This window comes from Salarias fasciatus, chromosome 8 (assembly GCF_902148845.1).
Source record: "Salarias fasciatus chromosome 8, fSalaFa1.1, whole genome shotgun sequence".
Lineage (NCBI taxonomy): Eukaryota > Metazoa > Chordata > Actinopteri > Blenniiformes > Blenniidae > Salarias > Salarias fasciatus.
The window spans coordinates 4,329,359-4,355,757 of record NC_043752.1 but is presented as its reverse complement, the minus strand read 5'-3'; the positions used below and the strand labels follow the sequence as shown (position 1 = coordinate 4,355,757).

At 43.2% G+C, this 26,399-nt stretch overlaps 1 protein-coding gene across 2 annotated transcripts in view; it reads left to right on the top strand.

Moving 5' to 3' along the window:
• The window catches only part of grid1b (glutamate receptor, ionotropic, delta 1b), a 364,457-nt gene extending 348,454 nt beyond the window's left edge, over window positions 1-16,003 (top strand). Inside the window, exons 13-17 of one of the 2 annotated variants that reach the window (XM_030097440.1) lie at window positions 80-275; window positions 2,349-2,515; window positions 5,954-6,194; window positions 10,252-10,390; window positions 15,518-16,003. In XM_030097440.1, coding sequence (XP_029953300.1) covers window positions 80-275; window positions 2,349-2,515; window positions 5,954-6,194; window positions 10,252-10,390; window positions 15,518-15,972 — 1,198 coding nt within the window. In that variant the 3' untranslated portion in view covers window positions 15,973-16,003. The remainder of the gene's footprint in view (window positions 1-79; window positions 276-2,348; window positions 2,516-5,953; window positions 6,195-10,251; window positions 10,391-15,517) is intronic. The other variant, XM_030097441.1, reaches the window with a different exon arrangement.
• Window positions 16,004-26,399: the final 10,396 nt, after the last annotated feature.

Genomic DNA, 26,399 nt, shown 5'->3' with positions numbered 1-26,399 from the left:
CAAGACAAGTGGGAACTGGGAAGTTTCCCAGTGGTGGTGTGGATTTTAAAGCTTTAACATGGAAGGTGTCCGTCCTCAGGTCGTTCCAGGACCTGGCCCGGCAGATGGACGTGGACTACGGCACGGTGAGGGACTCGGCCGTCTACGACTACTTCAGGAACAAAGGGACGAACCCTCTGGAGCAGGACAGCACGTACGCCGAGCTGTGGAGGACCGTCAGCCGGAACGGAGGCCTGGATTACTCCGTGTCCAGCCCGTCTGAAGGGATACGCAAGGTAGCGCTCACACACTTTACTTTACTTTGTTTTTTTGATGGACGTTCAAAATCTACAATCACATTTAAAGAATAGATAAACAATTTGTAAATTTAAAGAAAATTATTTCCTTTTTTTAAATTCTGCCTCTAAAATAGACCACTTGTTTTTTTTATTGATATTTAAGGGAAATAAATTTGCTTAAAATTAAAAAAAATATGTTAAATAAAAAGATTTCATTTATTATTCAAACAAACTTGCCCTTCTGTTCAAAGTGCATTGCAAACATTCTGATTTCCTTTATTTTATTTCTGTTTTTGACAAACTTGATGAGACACATTTCACTGAAATATGACTGAATAAGAAAAAACTGCTTTTGGAAATGTATTTTTTTTTAATAATGAAATCAATTCAATGTCACTGATTTACTGCTCTCTTCTGTTTTTTTTTTTTGTAAATTGTCAATATGTCCTATTTTCCCCACTGCAGTTAAGACCATCATGTTAACAGAAACATTCCCGTTGAATTTTAATCCTTTTCATCCTTCTGAATGAAAAATGACTTTATTTGAAGCCTGTTTTCCATAAATTATTAGTTCCACTTGAAAACATAAGAATGGATTTAAATCCTCATGTTGATGCATGTTTTAGCTTTTTTTCTATGTCAGCGTGACGCTGTGTCGAAACGCACACACACACACACACACACACACACATCAGGCAGACATACAAAGACTGTTTACTCATTACTTAATTACAACAGCAGTTCCACAATACACCAATTAGAGAGACTCTGTGTGTGCGTGTGTGTGTGTGTGTGTGTGTGTGTGTGTGTGTGTGTGTGTGTGTGTGTGTGTGTGTGTGTGTGTGTGTGTGTGTGTGTGCGACGATGCTCGTAGATCTCCCAAAATGCCGATGACAAATTAGCGTTGGGGACAAATGGGCTCTGAGAGCATCCATTATTCAGCCATTTGTATAATAAACATCCCCACAGATTCCTCTGTTTTCTCCCCTTTAACACACACACACACACACACACACACACACACACACACACACACACACACACACACACACACACACAGAATGCTCCTGCCTGTCGCTAACGTGCAGAAGAACCGACCTTCCAGAAGATGCAGGAAACTGTCATCAAACGTGCCTTCAGGGAAACTGTCTCCTTTCTCAGGATGAAGAATTGATTTCAACTGTCGACCGACTCGCTCATGAGCAGAACTGTTCACTACGACTGTGCTGCACATTCACGGTGTTTCAGAAAAGTTGCATTTTCCTCTGTTTGCATGGAGACGGGAGTGTTTCACAAACTTGCCGTTTTCGTTGGCTCACGTCGCAGTTGTCAGAGGAACAGGCACCCAAAGTGCAACTAAAGTTTTCTGCTTTTAAAATGTCGTCGTGTCAACAGGGCTTTATTTTGTAGGAGCTCGCTGTCATTTCCTGATAAAGAGACCCAGAACATCATGTAGAAAAAAATCCTGATCCTGTAAAATAATCATAAAGTTAAAACAACAACAACAACAAAATGACAGTTTTATCCCTTGTTTTCATGAGTTAATGCTTTATATTGGCATTTATTCGGGCTTATACACTGAGGACCGTTTCAGTGACTCCCTATGAATAAATGTAAAAGTCAAACTGAACTACAAAGATTAAAAAAAAAAAAAAATCTCATTATAAATTAAAATGCCTATTTTTTGCCTGGAGCTGAAATAACAAACATCCTATAATGATTCAGTCTGATGATCAGTGGGAATATTTTAAAGAGCCAGACTGAACCTCTTTACTTTACATTTACTCACGGACCTCTGGTGAGGCGTTCAAGTGTTATCTGGAAATTGTAATTTCAACAACAGCGCTGATGAAAAGCCTAAAAGCTCAAACATGAAGCATAACGGGTTTTATCAGCTGTGTCTTCAGACCGGGTGTGTGTCTGCAGCGTTAGCCCTCTGGTTACCTGTAGTTAGCTGTCAAACTGTTAGCTTTCTAGCTAGCGGCGCTGTGGATCAAACCAGTTTGTGTTGAATCTGTAACAAACCTGGAGTGTTGAAAACTGAGAAGCAGCGTCACTGTGTGTCCGCAGGCGAAGAAGACCTCGTACGCCTTCCTGTGGGACATGGCGGTGCTGGAGTACGCCGCCCTGACGGACGACGACTGCACCATCACCGTGTCGGGCAACAGCATGAGCAGCAAGGGCTACGGCATCGCCATGCAGCACGGCAGCCCGTACAGAGACCTCTTCTCTCAGAAGTGAGCGCCGCACTCCGCTCGTGTTCTGCGTAATCCGCCGTCGGGAAATTTTGAATCTACCTTTAGATAAGGAAACTTTAGCTCAGCTGACCGATTTATACATTTAAAGACCATGCTCACTTCGTCGTGTTGAAGCTACTCTAAGCAACTGTTGCGTTCATGGACCGTTGGGACACACGACTCATTCTTTACATGCTGAGTTTTATTGATCAGCTGCATGTGAAGCGTCATTGATCAGTCCTCTGAAAGCCCACTCATGAGGTTTATCGAACAATGTGAATTTGTATGTGGGGTATGTAGGCTGTATTCTAAAAAAAAAAGAAAGTAAGATTAGATATTAGAGTGTAAGTATGTGTGCCATTAAGGGAATATCGTTAAATTGATAAAAAACTTAACAAAACCCTCAAATGAGCCTTTAAAAGGCGAGCAGTAATTTATAGTCTCCACCGATAACCTGCCCGCGAGGTGTTCAGGGACTAGCCTTAGAATTCACTGAGATGTTTAACTGTTTTTGGTAAAATGTAGAACATCTAGTTCATCACGTTTAAAAAAAAACTATTCAGAGCATTTTTTTTTAATCTTGTACTATAAAAAGTGAATATTTGTGCAGCCAAACTGTGTGAACTCCATCTGTGGTGTGTTCGAGTGCAGGCTCAGTAGGATTTGTGTTTGTGTGATGAAACGAAGCCTGACGCAGAGTTAATGATGAAGGTTAGAGGCGTTTGTGAGGAGTTTGATCCTCTTTGTTGACACTAAGTCTTCATTATCTGCCTGTAAATCCTCTGATGTGCTTGAAGCCGACCATCTGAGCCAATTACAGCGCGCTGCCTTTAAGTACCCGTTAACGAGGGGCCTTTCAGAGGGCGGCACGGTGACCCGCCGACTTGTTTGTGTCTTCTCGTAGAGGCACGCAGGTGTCTGGGCTCCTGAAGGCACCCTTAAGTCAATAAGCGTTGCTAAAGTCAATTAATCTCACCTGAAAGGAGCGGGTGTAACGAATCTAACGGGATTACTGCCATGTGATCCGTGTGCAGATAATCACTCGCCTCTTTTTTTTTCCCTCTCCTTCAAAGCTCATCTTCATTCTGAGCCACAAATGGAGCGCAGAGTGAGTTTAATAAAAAGAAATCATGCAGATTGTTGAGTGGATCTGCGGGTTACAGCATCATGAATCAGCACCAGAAGACTTTCACACCCGTCTGGTATCGATCGGCTCCGAGTGAAACTCCAGTCAGGAGCCGATGAAATGAAACACAATAATCGACACAGCTGCTCACTATTGATCCAATCCAGATTTGAGAGAAAAGAACAAACAAAAACCAAACACATTTGAAGTTTTTTTTCCCGGAGATGAAACCACTCAGCTGTGCATGAAGAGGTTAAAGTAGCTGTTCAGTTAACGTAAAGAATTTAGAGGTTTACTTTTGAGATGGATCGAGAAAAAAAAGCCAACAATTCAGTCATGAAGTGACTTCAAGAACTGAGTTTGACTGCTGGCCTAAAAAGAAACTACAGGAAATGACGGATAGCTATGAAGAACTATACAGAACTACAAGAACTATTACGTAATTCCGACCTAATAGCATAAATGGAGACAATATATTTTCAAATGTGGTCCTGTGAATCAATCCCTACAAAAATCAGAAAACGTCTTGGAAATCAAAAGTAACGCTTTAAGAAAAAATAATGCCCAGTTCTTCTCTCTGATGAGTGTATATATTGACTCACTCCTGCCACCCAGTGTACAGAGGCGGTATTACCTGACATACTGTTCCTTCCTGTTGGTCTTGAAGACTGAGCTCAAGCTGCTCGGCTTTCTTTTCTCTCAGGATGGGAACTCGGAGCCTCCTGCTGTGGGCTTGTTTCATTCTTTCTTAAAAAGAAAAGAAACAGGTCAATACCAAAAAAAAAAACACACCAATTTATCACCTGCATTCACCCCGAGTGAATAAGACGTCAGCAGATCAGCACTGATGCGTGTGATTACTTTAAATGGCAAGTAAATCGCCGTCATGCTGCATTCAAAAAGCCTGTAATCTCATTTTATGGAAGATTCCTGTCAGAAAGTTCCCGCCCCTCCTCCTGCTGCTGCAGAGGATCGATTAGCGCTAGCTAACACCTCCTTAATCGCCCATAATCACCGGTTCAATAACAAACAGCGGCAGTGATGATCCCCCCCGAGTCGGCCCATTGTGGGCTTTTTTCTTGCGTTGTTGCACCCCGGAGGAAGAATCGCAGCGAGACCGGCTTCATTCAGCCTGTTTTTAATCACGTTTTATGTTCATGGTTTGGTTTTCGATCTGTTACACCGAGGGTGGGGCTTCTCATGAAGGGGTTTGTGCGGCGCTGCAATGAAACTACAGCTCAATCTGAAGCCACGAGGCAGCTTCAGCTCCCGAAATGAATTCAAAGAAGAATGACGGGAGAGCTGTGTGGAACTGTACCTCAAAAGTCTAGATTTCTTCTCCTGCTATCTGTAGAGCAGTCGTGAACATAACAGTATTACACGGTGTCCTCAACAACTAATGTTTTCACTGGAGGTTTAATCTCACGGTTCATTAACAATGTTAAAATCTCACATCTGTAAGAAAGGTGGAGCAGATTAGCAAAGACAAGCTCACAACAAAAATCCCTTCAAACTGAGAAAATATGCCACAACGGTGTTTCCAGGAGGGCAGACACGTAAACAGAAAGGCACATTTTGTTACAGAAATTTCAAAATTTAACTTTATGTTCAGGTAGTTTAATCAGCTGAAGACGTTAAAGCAGATTATGCAACAGCAGAACAATAATAAAACGGACTGTAAAAGGGACAGAAAGACTGATAAATATCTGCTGTTGAAACATGTAAATAACATAAATATATAGAAATATATAGAATATATATAAAACATATAAAACATGGAGGGTTTATGAAACAGTTGAAATATTTCATCTGATAATGTCAGGAGAGAGCAGATTAACAAGCTAATGTGCAATGAGAGCAAAAGGCACTAAATTATATTATTATTAAGTGAATATTGATTTATTTATAGCAAATTATTCCAGAATAAGAAATTAATAACTGCTGATTGTCCTCAGGGAGCAAACATGGAGTTATAATAAAAAGTTTGTTTAAAAGGATATGAAATGTCCTGTAATGACACCTGAAGGTTAAAACAGATTAAAAAATGAACAAAAAGATATTGTTGTGTTTGCGAGGGTATCTAGTTTGTCAGAGAACAGGATTTGTTAAAGAAGTTGTGAGTCTCCTGCAAACAGAAAACTTTCATTTTCCCTTCCTCTGTGGGCGAAGTGACATGAAAACGAAGCACGATGCTGCTGCCTCGGGCGTTTCGGAGGAAGCAGCACAAACTTTACTTTACAAGCTGCTCTCTCTCCTCCATCTGGCCTCGGGGCAGAGGGAGTTGAACCGTCTCCCGTGTTCTCGTCCCGCAGGATCCTGGAGCTGCAGGAGAAGGGCGACCTGGACATCTTGAAGCAGAAGTGGTGGCCCCGCACGGGCCGCTGCGACCTGAGCAGCCACGCCAGCGCCCACCCGGACGGACGCTCGCTCAAGCTGCACAGCTTCGCCGGCATCTTCTGCATCCTGGCCGCGGGGCTGCTGCTGGCCTGCCTGGTGGCCGGGCTGGAAGCTTGGTGGAACAGCAACCGCTGCCGCCAGGAGCAGCCCAAAGAGGTGACCGAGCACAGGGCCCGGCGGACGGGCCAGCGGGGGGAAGACACTGCCACACTCTACTTTAAGGATCCAGCCGCAGACGCCGGCCCCGACTTAGTGGAGCTGCAGTACACGCAGCTGTAGAGGCGGGGTTAGCAGGGGCGGCGCTGGCTACCGGGGGCGGGGGGGACGGAGGCAGACGGGGGGAGGGGCGGCGGCGGCGGCGCAAAGTGCTCCGTGCAAAATCACTGAAATCAAATTTGGTCTCACGACTCTCACTGTGACTCCGACGCTCCATTGCCTTCTCCCTTCACCCACCCATCACTCCCAGCAACACTAACATCTTTTCATTTAATTTTTTTTTTTTTTACCTTATTTATCTTCCACACACTCGAGGCCTTACATGCAAATTACCCCAGCATGTCCGGCATGCCCTCCCCCTCCCCTCCCCCCACTCCCCACCTCCCCCCTCCCCCCCCCTCCGGAGGATAAAACACGTCCGAGTTCAGACTTTAATGATTAATTCCCACTGCGGCGGCTCAGTAACCATTCAAGTGCGCGCTATTGAATTATTGTTATAAACTCATTTTCTACAGTGAGGCTTTGGTAATTTCCTGCACCCAGGGGCTCTGAAAGGAGATTATAATTAGCAGGAGAGGAGAGATCGCCGAGGCGGAGGAAGGATAACAGTGTCAAACACCAGACACACTCCTCTCTAACACTTTTGGACATTTTCTATTTCACTGTGAAATCCTTCTGACACACATATAAAATAAGCCTCGGCCGCAGCTCAGCCCGGGTTTTAAAAGCTGATTTACCAAGCGCCTGAACGGAAACCACACAGCAGCACGCGTTTAATGAAACGGCCGCCGAGCCAACCGCTACACCTTCCCAGGGTTTGAAGAGCAAATGCTCCCAATGAAAACTTAATGTGCCCTCATCAATATTAAGGAGCAGACCCTGATATGTGTTCATCAGTGGACAGCAGTGGGGCGCTCCGCCTCCCAGCTCTGGGCTGCTGGATTAGCTAGCATGTGCTCATAAAGTAGTCATTTCATCTCTGAGGTCCAGGACGCTCTTGGACAACATTACAAATCATTCAAAGTTAACTTATTATTTTTTTCTTATATCTTTTTCAGCTTATGTCAAAGCAGGAGGATTTAAAAACGGACCATTGTCTGCATAGAAACATGAGGGTCCTTCATCAATAAATTGATTAAGTGCTTGAAAAAGTCATGCTGATGTCTCACGTTTGTCCTATCATGACTTATTCAGTCTTTTTCCTTTATCTTAATTCATTCATGCCAGCGGGTTTGGGATAATGAGTTGTTTCTCTCCAAATATTTATTGGATTTCCTACAAATGTTTATTTAATGTCAGACAGCAGTTAGTGTGCAGAAATAATAACGTATCTGCTTCAGTGAGGTTTTTGAAATGGAGCCTCATCTGCAAAGAAACAAATATCTTAGACACCAGTTACCTTGTGATAAAGAGTCCGATCTGTATCAGACATTTCTTGACTTAGCTTCACATTGTTATGGTTTACTGTCAATTCCAACAAGTTAGTGTGCAAATCTAGTCTTTAATCTGCTTTAGTGTAAAATATTAAGGTTTCAAAAAGGAAGTGTATAGAAAGTCAATTTACTGCCAGATTTCAGTTAGTCAATTCACTGAAAATCTCTGTCAGCTCTGTGAAATTTTCAAAATTGGTTGCACATGCTTTGATTTATTGTCTGGAATAATTGCATAATTGGTAAGTAATAGTTTGTGACCGAAAGACTCCATCACTTGTACTAGAAGGAAACGTATTCCAGCATTTCAGAACTTCTTCCACTTCATGACATGTGCAAAGTCGCTTAACTCAATTCGTCGAAGACGATCAAGAAAATGGATAACTTCGTATCAAGCATTTGTTATATTCAATTCATTTTTCATCTGGACGATACCAACATAACCCACAGTGTGTGTCACAAATTTCTAAATGTTTATATCTTACGCCATTTGGAAGATACGAAGGTTTTAAGAACGGTGCATCATCTGCATAGAAAGACACCGGTGGGGAATGACCAATCAGATTCCAGTGAAATTTCAGTTTACCTTCTTGGTTCTATAATGTACATCTTTTACATCATTGAGTGGGGGGAAGATGCTCTATAATCTGGACAATAGGTCAACTTAAAAAAGAATGAATCTCAGCAGAAACGTTCTGGAATCCTTTCGGTGTTCAGACTGCACCGGTGCTGAGCCGCTCTCAAACTTTTCTGCATGTTTTCTTGTGATTTAGCAGCATGTTATTAAAGAGAGAGTTTTCTTGGACCGCTCAAGGAAAGCCATCATTCACACACAGTTATCTGGTCCTCCCTCCAGACGGCTGATTTAAAAGTCTGTGCGTGTCCCCGGTGGACAAACAATGAACTGAATCCAGCAGGCTTTACATGTGGGAGGGTTTAAAAAAAAGAAGTGGTTCTAAAGAGTGAAGGACAGCCGTGGAACGAGTCCAGGAAACAACAGAAAAAGCTTTGGCAGGCGCTGAGATCACGTCTTAAAACAGACCATAAAGCTGCGATAAGAGAGTCTGGACTCCAAGGCAAACACGGCAACTGCGTCCCGTCGGAGTCATGTTCGCAGCTCTTTAGCTGCTAAATGTTGCACTTCGCCGCTCGCTAACCACTAACTTTTTTAAAGCTTATGTAGCGGGGAAGGCCGGCGGGGATTATTATGTGGAGAGTGAAGTGGCGTGCGCAGCAGCAGGACGGCCCAACAGAGCTGCAGAGTCGGGGAAAAAAAAAGTCACAAAATGCTTTGGTGTATCTCGGCTTCCTCAACTTCTTTAGTTTTCAAGTCACAGAGAATGCGACACGTTAGAAACGTTAGATTTCCAAAACATTTCAATGGCTTTTTTAAAATCCTCCTGTTAGTTTAAAATTTTTCAAATTCATAATCCCAAATAGATCCTAACTGATATCAAAATGAATCCTCCACCATCAACAACCCTTTCCTCTCTGTTTAGCCTGTAATTTCACACCTGCCTCCTTGTGGTGGCTTGAAAAAAGGAAAAAAAAAACAGAAGGAAGATTTCAGAGCTAAACGTTCACAGACGGATGTTTGATCTTGCAAATATGACAGAAGAGCATCAAAAATCAGATTAAAGGTAAAACCTTTACCAAGTTGATTCTGATTAACTTTACTCATGATTGCAGAAAAATGGGAACCCTCTCAGGGTTTCTGTTTTCTGTGATATCCAGAGATATCGTCAAGAAAATACTTCATATCTACAAAATCTGTGAATACTTTAGTTTGTGGCCATTTTTTATAGACTAAGGCCTCATTTACATGACGTTTAAAGTGGAAACTAATTGTTTTTGTATTTTCACTCAGAAAAGTTTGCAGTTCACACGGAACCTTTTTGAAAACGATGGAAAAGTGAAGGATCTTCCAAAATATAACTGAGGTTTTCCATTTTCACTTTGAAAATGTCCTGCAACCATTTCCTAAATCCTTCAATTTGTGCCATAGTTATAAAACAATGGTACGCCAACAGGTTGGAAAGTAAAGTGGCCCTGCAGCACTTCCTGTTTGAGGTGTTTTTATAAGAACCTGTTTTAAAGACATTAATTCTGAGAACTTCTGACCTCTGAATGCCAGAAAGTACTTTTCCTTCACTTTCTGGTTGTCAGCAGACTCTCTCAATGACCCGACGACACACTTCTCACGTTTCTTCTTCCACACACACAGAAATACACACCGAGATCAGCAGCGCCCCCTGGAGGCAGGCTTCAGCCGGCGGGGCGAGGAGGGGGGTGGGGTGGGGTGGGTGGAGGCTTCCTCAAGGATCCATAAACTAAAGTGTGAGCAGACACGCTGGGTGTAGCACGAAGATCTGTGTCCCTGTGTCCCTCGTCCCCCCCCCCCCCCCCCCCCACCCCCACCCCCCGCTGCTTTACTGTGTCCCCCCCCCCCCCCCCCTCGTCGTCTCAATGCAAAGATTATATGTCAATGTGGACGCTGTCCTCTCTCTGCTTGTCTCCACCTCTGCCTCTCACCTGATTTACACTTGACTGTCTATGATCTCGTGCAGGTTACTAAGGATTACAGACTGGCAAGGGTTTCTGGTCCATTGACATATAATGACTTTACAACTGCTTCATCGGAGGGGAGGAGGGACATTTGGACAGACAGAGAGAGAGGCTGGGATGAAGCAGAAGCTATTGACACAGGTCAGAATAGACCTCCTATACAACTCTACCCAGTGAATCTCACATGTGTGGCGCCCACAGGCGGGTTTTACTCTGTGCTTTGGAGTCGGTGGATTCGAGAGTATCACTTAGAACCTGTATGAGGTGTTCGCAGCTTTTCTAGAGATATAAACAGGAGAACAAAAAAGAAAAGGACACATCTTTTTATTTATTCATGTTCAGCAGATTAGAACAGCTATTGGAGAAGTTTTCCTCCTAATCTGCCTGTGTCCCGCAGTCTTTTCTTTATAGCTCTAGAAGAGCTGTGAACACCTCTAGAATAAAGCATATTTATCCATTTCACATGTTTAGCAGATTAACGTAGCTAGCAGAGCCACGGAGTTAGCTGGAATTCACGTTAATTTGTTGGTTGCACTGGAAAAAGGAACCGTCTGTAATTTTTTAGGTTGTTCTTCCAATCTGGAGAATAGCTCCATGTAATATTGTTATTTTCTCCACCTTTAGGAAGTAAAAGCAGACTTTTTTATGTCAGCAGTAATTTCTAACAGGTCAGATTTTCTAATATTTGTTTTTCTGTTGAGAATCTCACCAAGTCTACGAAAACATCTTTTGAAAAGCTGTGAATGAAAATAGACAGAGCAAGAAAAAAAAATAACTTCACAAAAAGAGAAAAGCACTACTGGAAACGAGCCCATATTCTAGAAACTGAACAAATTCTCTCTAATTTTTAATTGTCAGTCCCCGTTTAACAGCTGCCTCCCCGCCATCAGAAACCTGCTGCTCCTTCAGTTCCACCTCACGCCGTTTCATTGGTTCATCTCTAACCGGGTGTCGTTATAAGGGCTGACCCCTGACCTCTGACCTCACCGTCACTCACACTGAGCGGAAAAACATCCACTGTCAAAATAACAAAAAGTGCCTTCTCACGTCATGCCTGTTATAAAAAAAAGTTTACCTGGACCTTAAGTTTAACTGTTCGCTTCATGAGTAGCAAGTTAAAGTAGCAGCTAAGCCAACTCAGCCTCATACATCAACATTTTGTTGCTTGAAAATACTTGAAAATACAACCGCAGGACACTGAAGAAACAAGCAGCAGTCGGTTACAGCTACAGATTTTAAGACTTTTCTGCAAAGTTAACTATTAATATTAGCTTCAAGTTGACTCCTAACAAAATTCCAAACACGTATGTGTTTTGTGCTGTTATTTTTGCAAAAGTAGATTTTTACGACAGATTTTGGAAGAAATTTTACCTCTAAAGTCAAATAATTTAAACAAACACCGTCGTTTTGACAATATCAGGATCAGTTAAAAAATGAGAAATGTTGCAAATTAGCAGATTAACATCATGAAACTAGACCAGCTTACATGATTCGTGTGTTAGTTCTCATTTCTTTATAATTGACCTTCCACAGCTTGGTCTCTTGAGGTATAAAGACAACAAACTTCATAGTGATTTGCTTTGTTACTGTTTCCTCAGGCCAATTTCTTCACAAAAGACCAAAAAAAACAAAAACACATATAACAGAATGCCACAAAAAGCTGAAAACTATTCAGAGAACCAGATGAGGTTGTATAAAGTCAGATTTTACCGCCACAGTGCCACTAAGCTAATAGGAAATTTCACTTCAAACAACCAGATTCAACTGGAGAGAATTAAATTTGCTGAGGACTCTCAGATTGGTTTTTTGCTTGGTATGGGTGCTACTGAGCTGCCTAATTAGTTTAGTCATTTGTAAATAATGCCAGACGTTGGTGGAGAAAAGCTGAATTTGTCGTCTACTTAACTAAGTGAAGAAAACATGAAGCCAGATTGCATCTGCAAAACCAACATTAGCATATTGATTAGCCAAACTCCATTTGAAAACAATAGCAGATTCTTTAGTGAGTGCCTTTTAGCTACGTTTCATTTTAGCAACTAAAACCAGATTCCAATGGAAAATGTTTATTTTAAAACTAGTTAAAGGCTAATGAAGCCAGAATCCAGTGGGTAGTCTTCATTGGGAAATCAGCCTCATAGACCTAGAAAATGATACCATTTAGCGATCTTGCTAATTATGATCAAAAAGTTATTTTACTTTTGGAGTTCCAATTATTTCGTAAAATCGTCCCACAGTGAGTGGAGTACTAAGAGGAAAAAAGTTTCAAGACCTTGAAAATATGATGTAGCTCGAGATCTATCCTGAAATTAGCCAGATTAGCGTTTAGCACAACTGCCACAGAAACACTTTCAGACTTTTTGACCGTTTAGCTTCACAAAATCGGACTTCATCCTTTTAGGAATGGAAAATGACTTCATGTCTTTGTTTTTTTTTTTTTAGATAGCAGTTAAATTAGCTTCACAAAGCTAAAGTGTACTGTTTTATAAAATAAAACCAATGCTAGCATGAAGTCACCAGAAATCAGCTTGTTAAACATAATTTAACCACTTTTAATATAGCATCCTTAGCGGTGTTGGCAATATTAGCGGCATTAGCAGCATAAATGGTATTAGAAGCCTTAGCAACATTAGCAATATTAGCAGTGTGAGCAACATTAGCATCTTTAACAAAGCTCACGTTAGTGTGAGATTAATTTTTGACTTTTATTCGCTGCCCGTCCTCCAGTTGTCGATGTTCGTGTTAAATGTGGCTTGAAAAAAATAAAAAAAAATCAACAACCTGTAATTATTTCAGCAGAGCCTCTTGAAACCGAAATGAACTCCAAACTCTGAAAGAGTTCTTATCAAGCGTTCATTCACGAGAGTCGCAGGAGGCAGAGTGATTGAAAAGCCCCCCCCCCTCCGGGAGCCCCCGGTTCAAAGAGCCGTTTGTGTTGTTGAATTAATGGGGGCCGTCAGAGGTTGTTTTTTTAATCTCCCTCTCAGCTTCCATCACCGAGCCGTCTTTAAGGTTTAATCCCCGCTTTTATTTATTCACTCTGACGTTAATGAGGAGCCCAGACAATAACCTGCACACGTGTTTTAATGAGGTTTGGGAAAAGCTCGCGCACACACACATATACACACATACACACAATCCGGTTGGGTACGGCAGAGAACCGGTGAACCTTGAACGCACTGCAGAGAAATTATTCCAAATTGCAGTTAGAGTTGGGAAAAAAAAAAAAAAAAACTAATAATTTATTTAACATTAAGTGTAAATATTCTTCACGGAAAGATTGTTTAACATTAAACATAACAATACAAATTAAATTCATGAGAAAAAAGCTTGATTTGAATGAAATTTTCCTGTCGGTATTTGTGCTAAATGTTTTCTGTGCTTTGAATTCATCCTCATGTCTTTTCTGTTTTTGAGAGAAAAACCATCTAATAGCTTTTTGTTGTATTGTTGAAGCAAAAGCAAAAAACTTGAATGAGTCTGAAAATGTAAAACCGGCTTTGTTTCACTTCAGCTTTTCTCTCTGAAAATGCCTGTGAAAACATTTAAATAGACTGAAAGTTAGCTTAAACATCACCAGTGAGCCTAACACTCACCATGAATGTAGCTTGAAACCTGAGGTCATGTCTTCAGTTTACTAAATCGATATGTTCCTCAGACTGAGTGACTGTTCAAAAAGCAAAAAACAAACTATGAATGAAAGCAAAAATTCTTAAAATATCACCTTGGGCTAAAGAGCAGAAGCAATGCCTGAATTGACCACCGGGAGGCAGCACACCACCCAGCAGCCTTTAATGCAGCAGCAAAAGAAGACAATTTCTTTCTCGTGCAGCCGACTCACGAGTTTGACAAAGATTTTATTCAAATATTTCCAAAACTGAGAGAATTTAATTGCTTCAGTTAGTCTGATGGAATAAATGTCACCAATAAAAGAAGAAGAAAGAGTCTTTACGTCCTGATTTTTAATCCAAATCAAAATGATTTGTGGAGGGCGGGGTCGGGGGCTGGGGCCCTCTTAGCTCCGGCCCTGCTGCCGACATGACTGTTAACACGTGTTGTATTAAGATACACTGTGAATGTGTCGCGTGCGGTGTTGTGATCACTTCCTGTGCGACTTCCTGTGACTAATATCATCGTGCCTCTGAGTGAAAGTGAAACCAATGCTGGAGCCGCGCTGCGTTCAGGAACTGTGCTGCGTTCAGAACCATACTGTGTTCAGGAGCACCAGTCGATGGGCTGCTCTGCTGCGGAGACCCCCGTGGGTCCACAGTCTGGACCCTGAGTCTTGTTGATCAAGCGAGTCGGGCCTCCTGTCGCTGGTCCCTTGCCCCGGCCGCCGGTGACCTGTTGCAGACCTGCAGCTCAGCAGAGAAAACACTGGCCGCGTGTTAAAGCCTGACATGCATGTGTGGCTGCAGTGACAGCCGGAGCTTTGATTAGAAGGTCCTGTCCTCCTCCTCATGGCTCAGCGACTCCAAAGACGGAAGAGAAAAACCCTCCGACACGTTGGGTTCGTTCACGCGGACAAATTTGATCCTCTACAACTCAAAAAGTGTTTCGTACAGATGGGACATTGAGAGGTTATTCAGTTCGCGTCAAAATTCTTCCCAAACAGCTCGAACACAACACAGGAAACGTTGATGCTACATTGGAACATCATCTGCTCAATAAAAATCTAAAATAATACAAACTCCAGCTGGAATGTCTCCGAAACAAGAAGACTGATTGGCCATTAAAAGAGCGAGTCTTTGAGTTCATGGTTCAGAAAGACAGCAGGATTTAAATCATCAATGCTAAATAATGTCATTCAAAGATTCACAGAATCCAGAGGAAGATCAGGGATGAAATCTTTTCTGACAGAATCACATCGGTCTTTGCCGCTTTCAGCCTTTAAATGAACAAACATTGTGCCTCTCCGTCGTTCTCCGATGGTTCCGATCCAGCGCCCGAACACAGCCGCGGCTCCAGCTCTGGTTTTATCGTTTCCCTCCAAGACATCCAACCTCTAATCCTCACCGGCCAAGTTTGATTTCAAGGTGAACATACAGACGAGTTTCTGTTCCCACTGAGCTCCAAACAAACCAACCAACCAACAGAGTGAACTGCTCAGCTTGAGGATGCATGGAGCACCAGCAGAACCTCAGTCGGTCTGAGAAACCGGCCCGTCGCCAATCTCAGCCTCTGTGTCCCCCCTCCCCCCTCCCCCCCCCCTCCCTGTCTCCACCCCCCTCCACCCCCTCCCCTCTGTGTCCTCCGCCCCTCCTCTTGTAGGACAAGGAGGTGAATCTGGAACAGGTGCACCGTCGTATGAACAGTCTTTTGGACGAGGACTTGGCCCACAAGCAGATCCCCGGCCCCTCTATCGAGATCTCTGCGCTGGACATCGGCAGCATGCAGCCCAGCCAGGCCTCGCTGGTCCCGAGGCCGGAGTCCGTGGTGCGGGACTACCCGCCCTCGGGCCTCGCTGTGAGCACCTTCCTCCCCGGGGAGGGGGCGCCGCCTCCGCCGCTTCCCCATCCTCACCATGGGGGGACCCTAGGCAGGACGCTACCCCCGTCCCAGGGCCCTGGCAGCACGTTGCCCCCGCACCACCCGCTCAGCAGCGGCACCATGCAGTGCAAACACAGGGCGCCCAACGGGGGGCTCTTCCGACAGAGCCCTGGCAAGACGCCCATGCCACTGTCCTACCAGGCAGTCTCCGCAGGACCCATACCCGAAGCCATTGAGGCCACCCACAGTACATCCATATAGAGGCCACATGGGGCGGGGGGGGGGGCATCGGTGGGGAGTTCCTGGACTCTGGTGTGGGGCGGGGTAATTATTATTATTAATATTATTATTATTATTAAAAAGGGGAAAAACATATATGTACAAAGTAAAAAAAAAAAAGATTTTCTATCTCATTATATGTTCGGAAAAGTTACGGAAAAAAAAGAAAAACTCCAAAAAAAAACAAAACTACAGGAAATGATGGTATGAGGGGTCGGACGTGTGCGTGGGTGTGTGTGTGTGTGTGTGAGAGAGAGCGAGTGTGTGTGTGTGTGTGCGTGCGCGCGCGTGGTGTCGGGGGTCGTCGGCTGTAATTTTTCCATGTATATTTCTGTAAATACCAAGAGAACGAAGTGAGGTCAAAGTGTATTTTGAATATTCTCAATTTTTGAAGCTGAGTTATAAAAACCAACAAAACGAGACAAAAAAAAAAAAAAAAAAAAAAAACTATCTCTACATCGACGAAACGTCAGGACTGTTTGAATGGCTTTGTAAATTTTGTTCAAGTTCAAAGGAAAAAAAAAAACGACAATGAGGCAAAATTCATTGTGATTGTTTTCTAAGTGCCGAAATGAAACGATGTCTCTCCACAACTCATCGATGTAATCCAGTACCCATGATGCACCGCTGTAGGGACGTCTTCGTGTTGGACACCTCCTGTTATGCACCTCTATATATATAAAAGTCCAAAACCAGAACATTCACACTCCTCCTTTGGTTTCTTTTCGTTTGTATGAAAATATATAATATACCTTTGTTTTTGTTTTTTCAAGGAAAAGTTGTCATTCGTTTCCTCTGTTGACTGTAAATTAGTGTTCATCTGACACTGAGTGTGCGAGCGTGTGTGTTTGTGTGTGTGTGTGTGTGTGTGTGTGTGTGTGGGGGTGCGTGTATGTGTGTGGGGGGGTTATTTTTTATAGGAGCTTTTTATTTGACGTCAGTACTGTGCGAGTGAGGACTCTCACTGTGTGAAGGAAGGAGAACCTGAGGCGGCCGCCACACCCTCTCTCCACGGGTCGGCTAGCTTTAGCTTTAGCTTCAGCTCCCCGGTGCGACTGTTCAATCAGCCGTTCAGAACGTTCAGCATCAAATTTAACCAGTTTCGAGATTTCATTTTGGATCTTTCACACACGTTCACTTGATTTTGCGTCGTCGGTTGCCATGTTTCCGCACAGATAGCTGATAAGACTCACCTCCATCTGCTCATGAAAAACCCTCGATTGACTGAATTGTGAATATTTTAGAACATATTTAGAACATAGTTCAAAAAAATATACAAATTTTATTTCAAACTTTAAAAAATTGTACGGATTCTTAATTTGCACACAGAACTTTTGAAAGAAGTTAAAAAAAAAAGTAAATCCTCTTGAACTCCACATCTGGAGATCTAATCTGAACAATGTAATGATTTTCTTTTTAATAGAAATTTTTCATAATGAAAAATTTGTGTGTTCGATGAAAGTGTTTCACATCACATGATAAAAGTTACATTTTGTTGGTACGGAGAAATGTGTTGCTCTTCAAACTATATTTCTTCTGTAACTGTATGGATGATTGTTTCTTCTCAAGTTTTCAAAAATTTAAATGTTAAATGATTTTTTTTTTTTTTTTTTTTAAATCAAGGGATTGATTTGCTCCAAAACAAACTTCATGAACAAATTCTACATTGCTGTTGTCATTCTCACAGCAGCCACTGGAGGTACTAATAGATTGCATCTTAAAGGAATACTTCACCCAAAAAACGATTTGGCCTCATTTTCTACTCACCCTCATGCTGAGCAACACTCTGGAGCACCTTTTTGATGTCTCAAATGCAGCCGGCGGTCCGGGGGGATTTTCGTTATCAACAAACTTCCATATAACAGGGACCGATAGAGCCCGAAAGAAAAAGGTCCATAAAGTCCACAAAAAAAACGTGCCTATTTTCCTTCATACTGCTCGTACGTTGTAATCCAAGTGTCCTGAGCGGGTAACGTCCATAATTAATTCTTAACGAGGTCATCTAGTACATTTTAAGAGCCTAAACAGTGCTCTCTCTTATTTCCCCAGTGCACGTCTGCGTGTGCACCCTGAACTACGGAAGCCGCGGCAGACTAAGCCAGACGCTTGCGCACTTTCAGCGACTGCTTTTCTAAATTGCAAGCATAGAAGAAGAAGTTCTGCTGTTTATATTCTGCTGTGAGTGACTGAGCTGTGGACAATCACAAAAGTGATTGGCTACTGTTTTAAAGCTTTGACTTCGGTGTCCTGCTGAAAGCGCGCAAGCGTCTGGCTTGGTCTGCCACGGCTTCCGTAGTGCAGGGAGCGCGCGCAGACGTGCACTGGGGAAGTTTGAGAGAGCACTGTTTAGGCTCTTAAAATGTACTAAATGACCTCGTTAAAGGTGCTGTAGGCAGGATTCGGCATCTCCGTCATCTTGCTGAGGGTTACCTAAGCAAGATGGCGATTTGACCCATCTAAGATGGCGATTTGAAACCCAGCACAGCCAATCCTGTCCTGTTTTCTCTGACATCTCGCCCTTACACAAGTTAAGCCCCTCCCACAAGAACCTGCGACGAACGCCCCTCGACCAATCACGGTTAGAGCCTCAGGGGCTCTTCTGATTGGTCCAAGATACCTGGAGCTGTCGAGATTCCTTTTCAGCTCAGAACAGAGACAGATGGAAATGCTGCGCCCTCGCAGTAGTGCAATTATGCTACACTCCTAAAGGATTATCAATGGATACTCTAACATTTAATCCAAGGAAAATATAGAAAAATTAGCTTTGACTAGCAAAATCCTGCCTACAGCACCTTTAAGAATCAATTATGGACGTTACCCGCTCAGGACACTTGGATTACAGCGTACGAGCAGTATGAAGGAAAATAGGCACGTTTTTTTGTGGACTTTATGGACCTTTTTCTTTCGGGCTCTATCGGTCCCTGTTATATGGAAGTTTGTTGACAACGAAAATCCCCCCGGACCGCCGGCTGCATTTGAGACATCAAAACAGTGCTCCAGAGTGTTGCTCAGCATGAGGGTGAGTAGAAAATGAGGCCAAATCGTTTTTTGGGTGAAGTATTCCTTTAATCCTCTAAACAAAATTTTACTTTTCACATCAAATTGAAATACTTTCCGTTTTTATGTTTAAAAATTAAAACTCATTTTAAAGTATTTAAATTTTTTCTCCAAATACTCAACATTGCTGCTGTCATGAATTCTACAACCACTAGAGGGCACTCACCAGCTGAAATTCTACAAACATTTTTCAACTCAATACAATAACGTAAGACGAAATTTTAAGAATTTTGACCTAGGCTTTAATAAATATCTAAAATATCCTTAAAAAATGTAGATTTTAGCATAAAAACAGTTTAAATAAACTTATACAACATAAGAAACACAACCAAAGTTCCACCTGTTGTTGCATCTGATCCAGAAGGACTTTTTATACTTCTGAAGACGCCTCCAGGTTTCATTTCACACCACAAACATTAATTCAAACCCTCAAACAAGCAAAAAAAAAAAAAAAAGATGTGAAGTTTGTGAAAAACAAGTGGAAGCTGCAGCAGGTGGAGGTGGATTGTTTTTAGAGAAAAAACAATGTGAGCAGCTTTTCAAAGAGCTTTCTGGAGCTTCAGGTTTATTTCCTGTCACACCAAACCTTTGATTTTAGGCCAAACGTTAGAACGAACCCTCCCGAGCAGGCGTGAGCGCAGCCTCAGAGTCCTCACACACATTTTGGTTTGTTATATTTAAGCTGAAAGAGGAATAAAAGGAAAGAAGTGATGAAAAGGTCTTTAATTTTTCAAGTTTTATACAAGATCAGTGATTTTCAAAGTGTGAGGCGTTCAGGGGTTCCTGGCCATGCTTTGTCTCATGGGTATTTTCGTTGAATGTCAAACTTCCTGTTGTGCTTCTCATTCAAACTGTTGTTTGGATCCACATTATAAACTTCTTATTAATTAGATGCATTTATTTTAAAGTCTCTACTCAGTTTTCTCCATCTACAGTCTGAAGTGACACTGGAGCTTATTTCTTTTCGTTAATCATTAAAAAGGCTGCGGCACGGAATCCGTCAGACCTCCGCCTCACACTTTGAAATCCGATGGATTAGACATCAGGCATGCAGACTGTTTTCTGGCAGATTCCACAGAATCGTTCCTAATGAGCTCGATCAGCGCCTGCAGTGGGTGAGAGGGGGCAGTCGGAAGGCGCCGACGGATGACAGAGACTGTCAAAGCCACCAGAGGGCGCTGCAGGCCACCAGAGGCTGTCAAAGGCCACCAGAGGCTGTCAAAGGCCACCAGAGGGCGCTGCCAGTACAGGCCATCACATGTCATCACTTGCAGTCAGAGTCTATGAGACTCTGTCATGGGCCATCGGAGGTCATCAGAAGCTTTCAGAGGTCATCAGAGGTCATTAGTGGCTCTTGGAGGTCATCATTGCATCTGACCTCAATCGTCTGTGAAACCGAGGAAGTCTGATGGCGCTCACCTCACTCACTCCACTGTTTTTCACTTGATCTTTTGACTGACGTCCACAAACCCCAGAGCCTCCATGAATTCATGAAGACAATCAGGCTGACTCACTGCAGCCCCTACTGGTCTGAAGTAGTATTACAGGAACTGTGACAAGCTGGTTAGCTAGGAGTTGAGTTTTTTGTTTTGGCAAGTTTTAAATATAAATGTTCACGTTGTATTTTTGAAGAAGAGACGATAAGGTTAGAATACAGATGAAGTTACTGGATTATTTAGGTGTTGATATTCCACATGATTGGAGGCGGATCATAGCTGCGACACATTCAGCATCGGAATAGATTATACAGAAGAAAAAAAACATCCATCTTTATTTAAACTCATTTTTTTCACTCCACACTGTTCTCGGAAAGCAAACTCACCACAGCGCCCACATTTTAACGTCAGCTCTCCGGCGCCCCCGGTGAGAAGACGTGGACTGTCCAAGCATTTAACGTGTCACATCCACATGATGGAGACTCTGATTTTATTCATGAATTTGCTGCTTGGAGTTTCTTAATCTTAAATAAATAAATCTGATTTACAGTCCAGTTTGTGGTGTGAGTCCCTGACAGCTCAGCGACACTGAAAACATGGTCATGTGGAACGTTTCTAATCTGTCTTAAAGCTGCAGAGAAGAAACTGATGGAGTCCTAATTCAGTCAGATTAAAATAATGTTGCAGAAGCTATTATGATAACTTAGGCCATTATTGCTCCTGTGCTCATACTTCACACTAGAAAGAGAGTTCCAACTGTCAAACATTACAACGTCATCTGAAAAATCCACATTTGCTAATCTTAATTTCTCTCGGCGGAGTTTCCTCTGAGAAGCCGATCGCCTGTTTAAATCAGCCACTTCCTGCTGTTCAGGCTGAGAACGTGAGAGAGTCAACCTTCGTCAGACGTTCCTGCACCAAACAAAACAAGCTAATTACGTTTTATAATTATCTTGTTGCTGCAACAGAAAGTGGGAGAAAAGTCTGACAAAAGACGGTGAAAAGTATTGGCAGAGACTGACGACTGCATCGGATCTCATTAAAACACCAAGAGAAGACGAACTCTGGACGAAGGAGGCAAAAACTATAAAACTACAAACTGAACGGACACAAATCAACAACAACAAAAAAAATGATGGGGTGGTGGTAAAAATAGCAAAAACAATACATTTAATGAAATAATATAACCCCCCCCCCAAAAAAAAAAAGAAAAGAAACTGATTCAGAAAACAAATAATTAGCGGAGAAAAAAATGAGCCAAAGTAGAGAAAAACACAGAAATTAAGAAAATTATTATAAAAAACAATTAAAAACTGAGTTTTATTGTGATGATGAATAGAATCAGTCTAGAGGAGCTCCTCAGTCTTCACAAAGTCTTGGTGGAGCTTTAATGAAACTGTTCAGTGTTCTGTCAGATGTTCCTCAGGGTTAAAGTTCTCTGTCGAGTGTTTTCAGGTCTGAAACTCCGCGATTGCAGCTGGTTCCTCCTGGAGGGAAAACGTCTGGATGAAGGTTCCAGGTTTGACTTCATCTGATCGACAGGCTCTTCAGAGATTCATCTCAGATAAAACAGCCCGGAACCCAACATCACAGAGAACATCAGAACATCGGGAGAAGCCAGCAGGTAGTTTTCTTCACAGTGGTGTCCAGTCTTTGGGATGTTCCAGTTTCCAGGCTGTTCCTGGGTGTGAAGGGAAACATGATATTTGTTTTAGATTCAACTTTATTAACTTCATCCAACTCTCTCCTTATAGACTTGATATTATTGTCTACTGAGTTTAAATGCTCAGTAGAAGCTTGAACCTCTTGGGTTCTGGCATTCAGACCTTCTGCTCTACTTCCTCCGCAGAGGGAAAAGTCATGATTCAGTCTGTCAAAAGTTCCTGTGGTTCCGTCTTTTCATTTGTTTGTAGATTTTCTGCAACCTTCTCTGGGCGGCCGTGGCTCCTCTGACGGCAGCGAGTCATCTCTCAATCAGAAGGTTGCAAGCTCCATTACCCGTCTGTCCACATGCTGAGGTGTCCTTGAGCAAGACACTGAAACCCAAACGGTTCCCGTTGGATGAACTGAGCTCTGAGCGGCTGCAGCCGCTGGAGTGTGACTGTGATGAACAATGTAAAGCACTGCGGGGAGTTCTGGAAGAGAAATCCATTCACCATTTTTACTTACATCCACCAGATATTCTCCAGACATCAGTGAAGTCATGATGGGATGTGCGTTCAGTTACTCTGGGATGAGTTAACAGGTACCAGGAAATGAACATTACCTTCATCAAACTGGTGAAAGATTGTTGTTTTCTGAGTCTGTGGACAGACGGGGGAGGAAAAGGTTAGTTTTTAGACTTCCTGTGATGAAGAGGAGGATGATGATGATGTGGGGAAGAGTTCAGATGAGGCTGAGGACAAACTGCCCCAGGTGGACATTAAATTCCCATCTAATAATCTTCAAAGGACTCGCAGACGCACTGAAATGTGAGGAAGAGCTCTGTAACCTGAGACCGTCAGGAGGAAAGCTCCGCCTCCTCCTGACGCTGGTTGCCGCGGGAACGCCGACAACCTTGAGAAGTGATTTGGCCGATCGATATTTGCCGTGAGATGAAGAAGGAGGGAGGAGAAAGAGGAGAAGCTCGCCAAATTCAATCTGGGGATGGAGGGAGGAGGAAGAGGAAGAGGAAGGAAGCAGAGCGCAGACGGAATCGATCCAATCCATCAGAATAAGTAACCGGTTACAGGCCCCTTCAAAAACTAGCAGAATGACTTTTTACTGGCAAAAGCAAAAAAAAAAAAACAAAACAAAAAAAAACTCCATAGGAGATCCACATCCTCACATCAGTACGTTACGGCGCACACACACATTTACCCAACAGCGCTTGCACCGTCCAGACGCCACAGAGCGGCAATGAGGATCTCATCAGTTCCCAAAAATGTATCGACACGCTCGACTGTTGTTTTGAAAATGGCGGTTCTGCGTCGGTCTCCATAGCCCCGCCCCCAGCCCCAGATGGCCTCGGTGAGTTGGATCTCACCGAGCGCCATCTGGGAGCCCGGAGTCGGTGCCACTGGGACCCGTTTGGGGACAGGAGGCCAGACTTTTAGCTCCTCCCGGTTCTCTCTCCTCCTCTGACTTCAAGTCTCGCTTCTATTCATCTCCTTTAACTGCGAGCGGCTGGATCGACCTGACAGAGCCGAGCGCTGCTTCTCCTCCTCTTCCTCCTCCTAATCCAGCTCCATCCATCACTCCCCTCCTCCTCCTCCTCCTGTCTGACAGTGGTGACCTTCTCGCTGTGAAGCTCCTCCTCCTCCTGCTCCTCCTGCCTGCTCTGACCCGATACTGTCGCCTCCTCGCCCTGCTCCTCTCACCTCCTCCTCTGAACGCCGGTGACGCTTCTTCTCCTCAGCATGTCCTCGCCTCCTCGCCTCCTCGGCTCACTGGAGGTCACTGTGGCTGTCGCCTCGTGAGGAGTCACAGGGGTCAGCGGTGCGTTTGAGGACCGACACAGCGAGGCGTTCACATCTGGAAACAGCGTCCAAAGAAATGACAGTAAAAACCAGACAATGAAGAAAAATACTACAAGGCGTGAATTTAAAAAATCCCAAATGTGTTAAAGACAACTGAAAGATTCTGAGAAGAGACACACAGAAAGCGAAACTGTTCAGAAAGTTCTTACACTTCTTTTCAAACGTCACTAACTTGATAAATGCCGATGTCAGCCATGACTGATGAGTCTGGTCGCTTACCCAGCATGCATTGCTGCTGCGTCATTAATTATCATTCAAAGGATGATCGAAAAGTGAGAAGAAACGTGTCCGTCTGTCTCCCAACTGTCTGCTTTTTAAAATGTCTGAGAGCCGAGAAATCCTCTAAGTCTGACCTGAGTCACTCAAAAGCAGACAGAAAGGAGGAAAAACGTCTCAGAGAGAATCACAACAGCGGCACGAAATCACTGGAAAAACACTTGGAATTCACCGATGCCAAATGGATCCAAAATAGCCAAAGACAAAAATCACAAAGGGGATGTTAAAGGATGCAAAAAGACAATGTTCCGCCAGCAAAAATATGACAAGAATTCAAAAAGAGGCGTTATAAGACAGCGTGAAGTCAACATGAAAACAGCAGATTTCAGCTTTAAAGTTGTTCCTCCTTCAAACTGCAGACTCACACTTTGTGGAAACACAGATAGAAGCTGATGTCCTCCTCTTCGTCCTCCTCCTCCTCTTCCTGCCTGACATTTGCTTCCTGTCCACTTTCTGCGGAAACCTCCAACATCTCCGCCTCTTTGTCTCCCCTCCGTCTGGATTTTTCTGACAGCGCTGTCCAAACGGGCTCCTCTCAGTTTGAGTTTGGACGAGACGCCTCGGCTGGATGATGAAATCAGACAAATAACACCGCGTGAGCAGAAACTCAGCAGAAAGTCCGTCCAGGGAGAAACACTGCAGAGGAAAAAAAAAAGCTCTAAATAATAAATAATTCACACGTCTCAGATCTGATTTGAATATTTTTAAAAAAAGAAAAAATAACCCTCTGTTTGCTTGAGTGGGAAATTATTGATTCATGTGATATAAAATCATGAGAATCCAACATGTCTCAGCTCCAGCTCCTCACTGTTTTATTTTATTCATGTGCAACGTCACATCAAAACCTTCATTTTCATTGTTCCTGTGATTTATAGGAAAAATTCGTCATACGTTATGCAAAAAAAAGGAAGCAATTTCGAATGAATCATGAATTAAAACCTAAATTTGTTTGTTTGAACCATCCAGTGACCATATTAGAACATCTTCCATCCAGTTTAGAGCCAGATTAGGAAAATTTACAGAGCGTAGCATGTAGAATATTACTGCTCATTTCTCCCTCTTCATAATCTGTTTAAACACAGTAAATTAAACCTGATTGATGTCTGTTAAGTGTTTTCTGCTGGTGAGGCCTTCAGGGTCCCTCTCCCACGTCCGTACATGTGGTCGCTCGCGCTCGCCACAGCGAGGAGCTGAAATATTGAGTCGAACATGGTTGTGCACTTCCAGAGCGTCTGGTCTGCTTCGAGGAGCTGCAGACTGCAAGCGGAGGAAACAGCCTCCAGCTGAAGCCAATGAAAAATGAATGCACGTTAGCTAATGCGGCTAATATGAATTTAAACCTGGCCCGTGGCGGTACAGCTCACCCCAGGAGCTTCATAGCACCTGCTAATTGGAGGAGAAGGTGCTTTGAGAGGATCCGAGGCGGATTGCACTTCCTGTTTCACCTCCTCGGGCTCCTCATTTGGAAATCTTTTATTATTTTTTTTTTTCCAGGGATTTTCCCAGAAAAAGGTGGAGGAGTTATTTACCTGAAAGTGGATTTCTGCCGCGGGGCTTCGGCCGGGCGTGAATGCAAACATGTATATTTTAGCTTTGTGTTGTTATGGATTCAGGAAGCAGCCGGTTTGATTCCCCGGGCGACTCGGGAGGAGGAGGCGGGAGCGGAGCGGCTCCTGGGAGACGTGACGTTAGCAGAGGACAGGCGATTAGCATTCACCCCCGAGGGCTCGACGCTAACGTGAACACCAAGTAAGTTTTTACACCTTCCACGGTGTAATCTGCCTCTCTGGGTCCAAACGAGTCCAAATTTACTGACTAATTAACCACATCAAAAAAGCTACTGTGAGCTCAATACGGAAGGTACATCGTGGTTGCCATGGTAACAATAAAAAATGCCAAAAAAAGGTATTGAACTTTGGTTACGTCAAGGTTATTTAATCTATATTAACTTACTTCAAGCCTTAGTTTTGCTCTCCTGACATTAACTTCTTCACCATAAACTTATTCCAAAAGAGAAGATTTTTATTATTTGTGCCAGTCATATGCAATGCCACCACTAGAGGGCAGAATGCATCTGTATATTGATTCTCCTTTTCC